The following is a 14,193-nucleotide window of genomic DNA, read 5'->3' on the forward strand; positions in this document are numbered from 1 at the left end:
CTTGATACATTAGCTTTGATACATTATACCGTTAACTATCTGTCGGTCCTTTGTTCTTTCCTCAAATCCTTCTATTTTTCTTTGGATGTGCAATTTTTGCTGATACTTTCTTTCCTCTGATGGTTTTTCAAAGATTTTATACTCTTTGCATTCATCACATCTATCTTTCTTAGGTTTAAAAAATGTTAAATTAAACTCCTGATTGAAGAGTTTTCTGTAAATGTTTTCTTATACAGCATTTTCATTGTAACCTTGTACAGATCATACATTTTTGTTAAAATTAAACTACCATCTAAATATTGCTTATTGCTTTTGGCACGGCAGTAATGTGATTCGACAACGGGAAACAATTTAATATGATTTCTAACCATTTCTAATTTTTTGTTTGGTGTATGTTTTTTGACATTTCGACCTTGGAGTGGTGATCTTGGTACAGAAATTGTTGGATTTTGAATTTTTTCATGAATGTAATATAGACGTTGTTGACTGATGCTCAGTGTGCCACAAAAAAATTCTTTACAAACTTGCACTCGTGTATTGTTGTGTTCTAAATAATACTTGTACACATGTGATTTTCTGCTCTTTTCTTTGTATGTTTGCTTTAAAAACGGTTCACCCCTGATGGTATACTTACTATAAAAATGTTGCTTTTTCTCATCCGACAATTTATAAAATTGTTTCATTATTTGATTTCTTTCTTCATTGGAAAAATAATCACTGCATATATGACTGCATTTTGGTTTACAGCCTAATTTAAATTTTTTTGCAGGATGTAGTTGTCCTTTAATATCAACATATTCTTCTCCCGTCTCTCTTTTTGCTTTCCTTATTTTTTTTTTTTGCCAATTTTCTGGGGTCCTTTTTTTCTTTTTTAGTTAATGTTCCTTTACTTTCCGTTGTTGAAATCAAAGATTTAGATTTATTTAAACTATCTTCATTCTTTTCTGTAGATGTGCTATTACTTTGTTCCACATGTTCGATGTTGTAAATATCCTCTGTCATACTCATGGTTTCAGTTTCATTTATAGCATTATTATTATTTTCAATTACTAAAGATTTATCCAATATAAGTGTTGACTAACTGACAACAACTTTTTATTAAACAACTTGCACGCAACCTCACCGGACGTAGGGATTGGCTTAGCTGGATGTTAAACAGAGCAGAACTAACCACGATTGGGAAGTTAAACCACAATTACACGCGCATTAAAATAACGTTTTGGTATGTTCAATATCCGGATACTAAACAAAGTGTAATAAATTGATGTTTTCTTTTTTGGATTTTGAACAAAAGAGATCTGAATATTTTGATAAGAAATGCAGATTCTGTATATTTTATATTAGATAATAAACCAGCTTATCTTAAAATGAAATTCTGTAACAGTAACACATTTTCAGTAAAAAGTGGATGTTGAACAAACCAATTCTAGGGTGACGATATATATACATTTGTGTATATATTGTATATATATTATGTGTGTGTATATATAAATACATATATATATATATATATATATATATATATATATATATATATATATATATATATATATATATATATATATATATATATATATATATATATATATATGTATATATATATGTGTGTGTGTGTGTCTGTGTGTGTGTGTGTGAGTGTATATATATATATATATATATATATATATATATATATATATATATATATATATATATATATATATATATATATATATATATATATATAACATATATACTACATAAAATATTACTACATTAGTGCCCTCACGTTTGGGCTGGGAAGCAAGCGTTTTAGGGCTATTTTGGGCCTCTGTCATCCCAAATTTTTGCTAGGCCTCCTCATTTGGCATAGGTATGAACATATCTAAGTTTGGAGTTTGCACAATGTGTGAAAGTGTCCTATCTTAAACATCGAAAAATCCTGCGGGCGCCCATGGATATATTAAGGGCGCCCATGGATATATTGAGGGCGCCCATGGATATATTTCACTATTTACAAATAACTTACTCTTTTTATTTTGCATCTTTAGTTTCTCATTTTTTAATTCAGAAATCTTTATATCGGAACATTTTTCAATTAACAAATATCGTTTATATTTCTAATTATCGTGTTTTACATATTATTTTCTTTTTTAATCTTTATTTTATTGGGATTTTTTACAGCTGAGTATAAGAGAAAAAATACACAAAAAAACAATTTATCTAGCGCCGCTTGATGAAATGTAACAACAAATCGATAACAAAATTAACTGGTACTTCTTTTAAATATAAACAATAACAAAATTAACCGGTATTTATTTTTAAAGCAGGTTTAAAGAAATGTATCCTTTCAATTTAATATTCAATTTCTATTTACTTTAAAACAAACAAAACAAACCAATCAAGTCATGAATAATTTTTATGTCTCCTGATTTTTAAATGTCTGATGATTTTTAAATATTACGCTTTTTTATTATTATTATTTCTGTTTTTAACATTGTTCATTATATAAGCTTTTGATGATAAAGTCCGATTGAACTTCTTTTAGAAAATAGTTTATATAAACGTTGACCTAAGATACTTTATATGTGTGTACTATAAACTAAAACATAAAAAAGTAAACTAAATATAAAAAAGTGTATAAACAAAAAATAAATAAGTTTCTAATAATTTGACAACTTCATAATACCAGTATTGTTAGTTGTGACTTAAAATATTTGGTATTTAAAAAGTAAAAAAATTTAAAAAGGTATTTAAATATATGTGTACATATGTATCGTCAAAAATATGTATATGATATTATTTTAAGATTTCAACAGATTTTATATGTGTACTATAAACTAAAACATAAAAAAGTAAACTAAATATAAAAAAGTGTATAAACAAAAAATAAATAAGTTTCTAATAATTTGACAACTTCATAATACCAGTATTGTTAGTTGTGACTTAAAATATTTGGTATTTAAAAAGTAAAAAAATTTAAAAAGGTATTTAAATATATGTGTACATATGTATCGTCAAAAATATGTATATGATATTATTTTAAGATTTCAACAGATTTTATATGTGTACTATAAACTAAAACATAAAAAAGTAAACTAAATATAAAAAAGTGTATAAACAAAAAATAAATAAGTTTCTGATAATTTGACAACTTCATAATACCAGTATTGTTAGTTGTGACTTCAAATATTTGGTATTTATTGATTCAATATGTATTAAAAACGCGCATATTAAATATTAATTTTTTTATAGTCTTTAATAGGTCTGCCCTGGTCAAAGTCCTATAGGATCCTATAAGAGTTTAAAACAAACAAAAAAATTCAGATAAACCCTATTAAATTAAAACACATAAGTTAAAAGTTATTAAAGTTTTTTTTTGTTGTTGTTTTGTTCCACAACCCTATATGTTCTATAGGACTTTTCGGCTATGGTTATAGGCGTTAAAATGTAAGATATATATCGAAAATCAATCCAAACTAATTATTTTGTTATTTGTTGTATATAAATCAAAAGAACTAAGCTGGACTTCCAAGGTTTATAGTTTTTAGCATTCTTCTTAAAAGCACAATTCTATTGGGAAACATTTTATCGAAGAAGTACTTTACGTTGGAACTTTTTAAATATTTTTGAACGAATTTCCGTTCAGCAAAGTATTCTAATTATTCACAATATAAATTTCTAAATCTCTAAAGAGTTAATATTGCATAATGTTCTTCAAGTTTGGGTCAAGTTCAAATCGTCTTAAAGTTGTTAAGTCAACGTTTGCTTTTTTCCTTCTTAACGTTTTCTTTCAAAAAGTCTTAACGTCTTTCCTGAAAAATCTAAACTTAAACCAACATAAGCTTCCAGAAAATTTAATATGCAAGCTACATATACAAAGAACACTAGTAAGCACTAGGCCCGAATTTGCAATCTATTAAAAAGTCACAACTAATAATTTTATCCAAGTTCAGATAAATGGCTATAAAGTATAGCTGACTCAATCCGAATAGCAAACAATATTGGTGCAATTTGTTTACAGTATGTAATATTGTTTACAGTATGTGCAATATTGTTTACAGTACTATATAAACATTAATTCACACAAATTCGATAAGTCTGTTCGACCCTAGAGCCTGGTAGGGTCTAAGGATCTGCTATAAGAATGATAAGAAAAGTAAAGACAAGAAAAGACTGAGTTGCACAAGACTTTTAAAATGTCTTGATTGATTTAAGACATTTCAAGGCAACAGCAGTTCAGTCTTGCCTTATAATATATTGAATCAATAAAGACCAAAAATTTGAAGTCACAACTTAATCAAGAATACCAAGATTTTCATTTTTATTTTTACTAACAATACTGGTATTATGAAGCTGTCAAATTATCAGAAACTTATTTATTTTTTGTTTATACACTTTTTTATATTTAGTTTACTTTTTTATGTTTTAGTTTCTAGTACACATATATAAAATCTGTTGATAGCATAAAATAATATAATATACATATTTTTGACGATACATATATACACATATGTTTAAATTTTTTTCCAAAGTATCTTAGGTCAACGTGAACATAAACTATTTTCTAAAAGAAGTTCAATTGGACTTTATCGTCAAAAGCTTTTATAAAGAACAATGCAAGAAACAGAAATAATAATAATAATAATAATAATAATAAAAAAGCATAATATTTAAAAATCATCAGACATTTAAAAATCAGGAGACATAAAAATTATTTTATACTAACTTCTTTAAACAAGTTTATGAAACCCTTGCATATTTTTTCATTCGCGGACGTTTAATTTTTAAAAGTTTTGTACAAAAATTAAGAAATTCTGTAAAAACTCATAGCAATCATTTCAAATAACGCGTAAAAAAAGATTTAAAATAAATCAAAAAAAAAATTTAAAACTATTCATTGACATTGGTTTCCGGTTTCGAAAAAATGTAATTCTCAAAAATTTAATATTCACATTACAAAAAAATTTTGATAGACTTAAAAACGCCACATTAAAATTAACAGAATTCGTAATTGCTGCGACTTCGTCTTCAATAGAGTCGCAATAGACATTCGAAATCTTTTGCAAACTTAAACGTTTCAAAATTTAGCTTTTAAACTAAAATTTATGTATTTTTTTTACTAGCAAAATTCTAAGCATTTTTTATATAAGCAAAATTTTATATATATATATATATATATATATATATATATATATATATATATATATATATATATATATATATATATATATATAGTTTAAAATTAATATTATTATTAATGATTGATAAAAACTTATTAACTAATTTTAGAAATAACGATTATTTATTATTAATGATTAATTTATAATGACGATCCGTATTAAATCATATAATTCTTAAAATAAAAATAGTTTTTAAAATTAACATTATTGCTATAATTAACAATTGATATCGTAATTAGATATCATAATTGCCCCCTTTTTCCTTACCCCAAACGCGAGAACAGCGAGTAAATAAAAAAAAGTTTGCTAGCCATAAATAAATTTATATTTATTGATAGTTTTCAAATTTTGTTATAATTAATCTTTTAGTGTTTGTAAATTGAGACCATGTAAAATTTGTAATCCCCTCAAATTGAGAGGTATTTATACGGTCATAATCTTTGAACACAAAGATTATGACCATATAAAAGATTATTGTATTAAATTTTTTTTAAATTATAAAATTAGCTGAGAATAGTAAAAAAATAAATGTTTTTTAGAAACTTGTTGTTTTTACGTTTGGTGTAGGGAGGCAAAACTTTAGGGTTTTTTTTTTTTTACATTTGCTCCAATCATTAAAATCTTTTGCATATCATTCTTATTTGATAGAAGTATAAACGCAAATGTTTGGAGTCTCAGACTCAATTTCTAGAAGTGAGCTCAAACACTAAAAAAACGGTGTTGACCGTGGTTATGTTTAACAAACGAAGTTATAAATTAATGGTCAAGATTTGAGTATATATAGTATGAACTTTTTTAAAAACATGAAATGTTACTTTTGTCAATTTCATCATTCAATTGATGATCTTATTTTTTATTTGTAATTTCAACCAAATCTAAATTTATTAATTCCCCAAGGCAATTTTTTTTTCCTTTGTCGTAAATTCCCTGTTGGTTACACTTTAAAATTTAACTTTAAAACTTAGTGAAATAAGCGGTTTATATAGAAACATATCTTTTAAATTTAAAACTATTTTTTACTTTATGACTTCAACAGGAAATGCTAAATAATGATAAAAAAAAAAAAACTAATTCAATGTTAAACTAATTTATTATGACTTAAAAAACTTGTTTTTTTTTTAATAAATATTTTTTAAACTGATTTTTTTACTAAAAATTTTTTTTTTACTCACAATAAAAAATAACTAATTTTATTATTTAATTTATAATGAACAATGTAAAACTAATAAATATTTATATATTTTTGTTCAATATTCGGACTTCTTACTTTTTTACCCGTTAATTTACTTTACTTTTTTATTATCTCAAGACGGAGTTTTTTTTTTTTAATTAATTGCTCGTGCGTATCAAATTGAATTTGTTTGATCGTTAAAATCAAAAAGAAAGAGTCGATTTTGTAAGTCAAACTAAAACTAATACAAGGGAAGTGATAAAATTTGCACAGCGAGATAATGTCAAAGGTATTGCAAATTATATAATTTAATAAAAATTTGTTGTTTTGTCAAGTTTATTGTAAGTATAATTTCATAATGTGCGAAAAGAAACGTCGTAGGAATTTTCTTTGTATTACGTAAATAGCTTAAAGTTACTTTGTAATATTTGATAACTTGATCGTGAGCTTGAAGTAAGTAAACTTCCGAACTCGGAGAGAATTTATAAAATGTTGACAAAGTTAATGGTTAGCAATTTGTCACTTCGGAGTGTGCTGAATGTTCGAAGACGTCTATTTGCGGAGCAAGAAAATAATCAACGTTACGTCAGTTCTGCGCAGTTTAACAATGAACAAGCTTCAATTTTTGTAAATAAAGTAAAATTTATGTATATCTTTATTTTATCATATTTATAGCTTATTTGAAAATAGAAGAATAAACTTAAACAATGCACGAGTAATTTTTTTAAATAATTACTGTTTTATTTTTTATTAAAATTTTTTTGAAATTGAATTATAACAAAAAAATAACTAAAAATTTTAACGTTTTAAAAGTCTTGTTTACATAGTGTTTTTTAAAGATTTTTTTTTTTGAATATCCTTACTTTACCTTATTTAAAATCTACACATAGAAATTTTTTTATTCCAATTAACACAATTTTTTTTTTTGGAAACCGTAACTTGCATATATTGGTGCTAACACAAAGAAGAAATTTTTATAATGAACTGCTAAACCTCTTGCTTGTTTTAATGGGTACTTGGCATTTTTTGAGTGCAAATTTTAAAATTTATAGAAAAATTAAAAATAGTAATAATAAAAGTAGAAGAATAATGAAATGGAGCTAATTGACGCAGTATATGTTTATATACGTACCTATAGTATATATTTCATACTGCCTTCCGCACCTTAACACGCCATGATATATTTATGCCTTATAGTTTAATTACCATAATGTCCAAATTCATTCATTAAATAATGATTTGTAATATTTGATGCACTTATTGCGCTTTCGTCAGAGGAGACTTTTTAAACATTAAGAAATATTTATTGGCTTCTGTACATATATCGGATATCTTATAGCTCGCTATCGCAAGGGAGTGCCACTACATCGACTGAGGGTTTGGCATGGGCAGCAATTTTTTCTTTCATTATTTCAATATTATATAAATAACTATTGAGAACCCCCGTCGATGTAGCGGGACTCTTGCGGCAACAGAATATATGATGTATGTAAAATCATTCCTTTGTTTAAAAATTCTTCACGAACGAGATAATACGGCGCAATCAGAAAAAAATATAATTAGGCCGCTTAGTTGTAGGATTATCCATACATACAAACATACATATATACATGTATACATACATACATACATACATACATACATACATACATACATACATACATACATACTTATAGTTCCGTAATTATGGTTTTAGCAAGTGATCAACATATTGATTGTGACGACATTCGAGGAATCTGGAGAAATTCAACTGCTGAGTGCACATGCTACTTACTTGAATAATAATACCAATGTCCTATATTGCTTACCTGATGACGCATTGCAACAGTGCAACCAAGTCAGTTATAGAATCATTTTCACTGATGTAGATCTATCGCGCAATAATGAAATGCTGAGGATCATAACATCCATTAGGTTGGTCTCTGTAATAGAATTTTTGAAAAAGATTTAAAAAGGAACAACTTTTTTTTTCTTCTTATTTTTTAATTTGGTAAACGGAAAATTGACACAAATTTTTTTGGTTTAGAAAAAAATGTTCTAAAAACAAAGAAACACCTATAATAGCTGTCCATCAGCGACATAATAATGACGGTATGTAATAGCATATTGTTCAAATTCTTCTTTCTTTAAATCCTAATGTCTTATATTTCTTTCCAAGATTTAGATTATTATGGAGTTACAGATGTTTACAAAGGCGAGCTAAACAATACCGTCGTCAAGGAGATTCTAGATAAATACAAGTTAGGCATGTAAAATGTAGATATTTTAAAGTTGGCTCAGTAACTTTTAGATTGTTATTGCTTTAAAATTAGCTTGTTTATTTAGTATTTGAGTCCACAGATTTACTAGAAGGTAATGAAGATAGTGAGTCAACAAGTGGAAAAAAAACTCGAGATGAAAATATATTGACTGCATCTGTACCTAATTCTAACATAGCAGGTAAAAAGGAAGAGCATTATTTTTCTTCACAGAAGAGTCCATCATTTGTGGTGTCATCAAGTTGCTTATTTAGTAACGGAAGTTCCAAAGTCTCTTTAAAATCAATAAATAAAGACTATGCACCTAATCACACTCGAAATCTTTATCGCACTCCAATTCCTCGTAATAAAACGCCTAAAGAACTTCATCATATGAGCTATCAACCAAATATAAACGAAACAATGCGAAAATATCCTTTTATACAACCTAGCCATAATTTGAATCCTTCTTATAACATTCCCTATATGGTTAGTGGTTTACCAGGATCTGCCGATATGAAAATTACTATGATGCCAGATGACGTTACAAAACATAGCACTAAAGAACGATTAAGAAGGTAAATAAATACAATTTAGTATAATTTAGTGTAACTTTTATAAATATTTTTGCACATATTAAATTCATGATTAGGGAAAGGATTAAAGAGTGTTGCGATCAAATGCGAGATTTGTTACCAAGATATTCTGGTCATACAAGAAAAATAGATATGGCTACTGTAAGTAGATGGTTTCTGTAATATTGTAGATGAATCAGTATATACAAAATTCAGATCTAATTTAGTTCGTAAAAATAATAATATTTGACGGCGTTTTAATAAACTTTTTAAACAATAAATTACAAGAAAGTTCAAAAAATTATAACAAGTCGGCAAAAAATTGCCGACCTCGTTTTTATGTTTTATCGTAAGACCTTTGCATCGAGTTTTTTTTGCTGACTTGATGCCGACCTCTAAAAGATTGAGGTTGGCATCGAGTCGACCTCAGTTTTTTGTATGTATTTATGTATGCATGTATGTGTGTGTGTGTGTGTGTATATATATATATATATATATATATATATATATATATATATATATATATATATATATATATATATGTATATATATATATATATATATATATATATATATATATATATATATATATATATATATATATTATAATTTTTATTTAAATGTTGATAAATCTCGTTGTTAGTATAATAAATATAAGTACTGAAATCATTAATTATTATATTACGTTTCAATCAATGTTTCCTTATACTTTTATGATCATTTGAAAAGAAATAAGGAAATTTGTAAATCTATAAATTTTTGTATTTTATAAGTTTATAGTAGCCGGTGGCCATTGGGCGACTGGTTGTTGACTAAATTGCCTCGTAGCGCCATTTGAGTAAACTTCTAAGTTATTGTTGTTATTGTTGAATTTACTTGTCTCACTGGCAAAAAAAAAATTAAGAGACAGTTAAATGTCAGGGGAGAGAAACGGACCAGCCCTATCAAATCAAATCTGTTATACAAAAATGTTTTGAAACATAATTTGTTCAAAAACTATTTACAGATTTAACATAAACGAACAACCTATGCCATTTTGAGTACTTTTTTTAAAATGTAAATTTACCTCCCCAAGACTGAGAAGGCCACTACTGACGAGGAGGCTACTTAATTGCGGTTGTAACCCACTCTCAACTCTATAACTCCGAAACACGAACCTTGACGAACAAAGTCGCTGCGCGAAGAAACAAATTGAAAAAAACCTTAAAGTTTTAGCGTCATACTATCACTTGTTAAAAAAAATTTGTAATATTTTGAAATCTTGAAATTTTCTATTTTTTGGCAAACAAAATTGAAGTGTTAAAGCCTGCAGAAATAATTTTCATTAATATTTTATCGTTTATTTGAAGTAGGGTAGAGCGGGTCTAGTTGAGTAGTCAAGTTAGGCATTGAGTTAAGTTAGGCATTTCAAATACCTCAAAACTTACGCATCACATGACAAAACATCTAATAGAAGAAAGTTAGGGAATTTGAATACTAACACAATGCGCAACAAAAGATTTCTGGAAAGCAGTTGAGTAAGATACACAGGCACTTTTTTACCGATACACAGGCACTATTTGAACCGAAAAAGTAAAAAAAAAATTTTTTGCAATTTTTTTTTTTGGATGCTTATAAATTTTTGCTCATCACTTAAATGTTGATATTTTACCAATATATCGAACTTTCGATCACAATCAGCCGTTTTTTTCTAAGAATTATTTTTCTCTTTAAAACATAGCTGATTTGTCACCTTGTCTAGTAGAGGTAAGTTGAGCAGCTCTGAAAAAAATAAAACTGAACTTTCGAACTCAAAGAAACAACTTTGATAAGAAATATTTTTAGAGTTGCGTCAACATTTCTTTACTATTTTATGAGCAAAACTAAAAGACATAATGAGTAATTTGTGACCACAATAATTTAATAACGACTAATGTATAAAGTATGAAATTTGGTAGACTGATAAATTACATATATATAAAGGGAATTTGCGGGGAAAAAATTACTCATTATGTCGGTCAACGTAAAAAATTACATTTTTGAAACCTTAAATATAAAATTGAAAAAAATGAAATCAAACAAAATATAAGTAATTTGTTTCTGCTCAGTTTCTAGGTATATATTTAAAGAAAGTTTAATATTTATGAAATAGGATGTTTGAAGTACTCAAAATTGCATGAAAATCTTATATAAGAAAAAATAATTATGCAATTTTTAAATTCTAAAACCCTAATTGCTCATCTTTATATTTTATCAAACCTATCAAATAATATATCATTGGAAAGAGTATAAAATAGCATTTTCAGAAATAAGTACTACACGATTTTGATTTTTTTTTTTTTTTTTTTTGAAAATCATGTTTTTTTCTCGGGCAACCACCTAAAATGTGAATTGTAATAAAAATTTTCAGCCAACCTACTTACCAACCTACTTACTTAAGTATCGAAAGTCTGGTTAAAAAAAATCAACAGTTTTGCAAATCATACTATAATTAAATTCCAAACATGTAAAAAAAAAAAGTTATATCATAATTAAATTGCAATATCATATTGTAAATTATATAATTAAATTGCAAACATGTAAAAAGAAAAAAGATCGTATAATTAAATTGCAATATCATATTGCAAATTATATTATAATTAAATTGCAAACATGTAAAAAAAAAGAATATATCATAATTAAATTGCAATATCATATTGCAAATCATACTATAATTAAATTGCAAACATGTAAAAAAAAAGATTATATCATAATTAAATTGCAATATCATATTGCAAATCATATTATATTTTTAATTCCAAGCATGTAAAAAAAAATAAAAATAAAGCAATAATCATCTAATAAACATCAAAACAAATTACAATTAATAAATTTGTGTATATTTATATTATTTACAGTATTAAAAGCATTAAATGTAAAAAATAAATATTAAATACTCTTAGATGGCATCCATAGAGTACGTACGCAGTAAAACCACCTATTAGGACTCTCCCTTCTTGTACGCAACTTATGCTTTCAAGATAAGTTTCAAGGTTTAGCGTTGGGGTACAATTGTGACATGAATCATGTCACAAATATACTCCAACGCTAATAAAAAGTGTCACTAATAAAAACTTATAATAATATGTTTAAGTTTATATAATAACTTAAGTTTTAGCCGCTTAAAATGTTGCAATCTTTTTTACAAATTTTTGATTGACTGGACTTTTTTATTTGATATATAACTTTATAAACGGATTTTTTGTACCAATCAAGAAAACAATTCAATGCACAAACTAAAAGGTTGTAATATAATTATATAAATACATTTTTTATCGTGTATTAAATGTTGGATTGAGTATTGTAAAAACGGGAGTTTTTTTGTTTACTGTATCAACCTCTCGAATGACGCTACTAATTTTCATTATTTATTTATTTTATATTTTTTTGTTGTTATATCTCAAACCTATAGTCCCGAATCACAAACCTTGACAAACAAATAATTGCAAGGAGATAAGAGAATTTTTTTTTAAACGGGGTGGTAAATAAGTCACGAAAAGCTATTATGCTAATAAATAAATATTGCATAACTTTTATTTTTTACGTACTTTCAGGTTTTAGAGTTAACTGTCTTATACATTCGCGTTATACAAATGCATTCGCCTGCAGTTGTCCTTGATCAAGTTAGTTGTTTTCTAATTTATTTATTTTTTACTAATAACGCTTTCCGTCATTGTTTGTTTATTTATTTGAATTATTTGTATTTTATTTTATAATTAATAAAAGTAGTTGAATCTGGTAACTTATTTTGAATAATTAAAACTTAAACGAAGAAGTTGCATGGTCATCTTTCTTTTAAAAGAATCTTAAAACAGTTTAATTTTTGGTTTAGTGCTCACAAATTTTTCAAAACTTCTGCCGTCAGGTTACAGAGAAAATGAAAGAGAGTGAAGATTCACTTGTAAAGGAATATACAAAGTCAACTAAAAAGTCTAATGATACAAAATCATCGTTGCTAAGGTAATATATATTATATGTCAATTGCAGCAGTTGTCATTATTTTATAGTGTTTTAACTGTAACATAGGCAATGTTTATATTTGTTACAAGAGTACGGTATAACAAAACGGTATATAATAAATACGGTAAGAGTACGGTATAACAATAGAATTCAATTTTAAAAGTAGTTTAATAAATTTAAAATGAGTATAAAGCTTTATCTACACTACGCACTTTACAGCTCCAACCTCTACTAAACACATTAAAAAAAAACTCTTTTTTTTTCTTAGCATGGCAAATCTAGTTTATCTAAATCATAACTATCCACGGTGTTCTGAGGAATCTGTGTCACCTTTCACACAGTATTTGCGCAGCAACCACTTTCAACCGATTGAGTACCTTGGTATTGGTATACCAACCAACAATGAACTGTACCAACAGCAACTATCCCATCAAACCCAATATGCTGTTTCAACACATCTACAAAAAGATCATTTATTCACAGATAGTAGTATAAACTCTGAACAAAGTGTATACGGAAGCCATTTTTAACTTTAACTTATATTTTAAAACTTTTAAAAAGTTTTATATGAATAATTAGAAATTATTACGTTTATAAGTGCTTTTGTAATCTCCGATTAATAAAAAAGAGTAGTTGTTATGTTCACAACGCTTTTTAAATAATAAGATATTTATATACAAGCATTTAAGCTAAAACTTACTTAACTGAGTTTTCGATAAAGATTATCCGATAATTTGGTATATGTAATAAAGCGCAATTTTATTATTATTTTGGTCATGAAACCGATTTTTTAATAAAATAAAAAAATTAAACTCTGTTTTTAAGATGGATTACACAAAGAGGCTGTTCATAAATGAAGAGCGTTTTTCTAAAAGGCGCAAAGTAACATTTTTATTGTTTTGAGAAAAATAGAAAAAATTAATTATTTAGAGAAGCACTTTTAGAATATCAGTGTAAAGTTTTTTCAAAAAACACAAATTTGCACCCTACATCACCAAATTTTCTGAAATTTGGCTCAAATGTTAGAGACAAGCTAAGAAAGACTGTAAATTTTTTTATAAAATTATTAT

The 14,193-nt window shown here is 26.2% G+C and overlaps 1 protein-coding gene across 6 annotated transcripts; it reads left to right on the forward strand.

Annotated features, from left to right (window-relative positions):
* The first annotated feature begins 6,513 nt into the window (after positions 1-6,513).
* On the forward strand, positions 6,514-13,771 carry LOC101240914 (uncharacterized). Of its 6 annotated transcripts, none has more exons than XM_065790581.1 (9): positions 6,514-6,622; positions 8,030-8,247; positions 8,360-8,424; positions 8,492-8,578; positions 8,659-9,148; positions 9,223-9,307; positions 12,718-12,786; positions 12,996-13,123; positions 13,392-13,771. In XM_065790581.1, exons 1-9 carry the CDS (start codon positions 6,614-6,616, stop codon positions 13,651-13,653), a joined length of 1,413 nt encoding a protein of 470 aa, XP_065646653.1. In that variant the 5' UTR covers positions 6,514-6,613; the 3' UTR covers positions 13,654-13,771. The 6 variants fall into 6 exon arrangements, with proteins under 6 accessions (XP_065646653.1, XP_065646654.1, XP_065646649.1 ...); XM_065790582.1 differs by having other exon boundaries at positions 8,498-8,578; XM_065790577.1 differs by lacking the exon at positions 6,514-6,622 and adding an exon at positions 6,672-6,969.
* The last annotated feature ends 422 nt before the right edge of the window (positions 13,772-14,193 follow it).

Source organism: Hydra vulgaris, chromosome 02 (assembly GCF_038396675.1).
Source record: "Hydra vulgaris chromosome 02, alternate assembly HydraT2T_AEP".
Classification (NCBI taxonomy): domain Eukaryota; kingdom Metazoa; phylum Cnidaria; class Hydrozoa; order Anthoathecata; family Hydridae; genus Hydra; species Hydra vulgaris.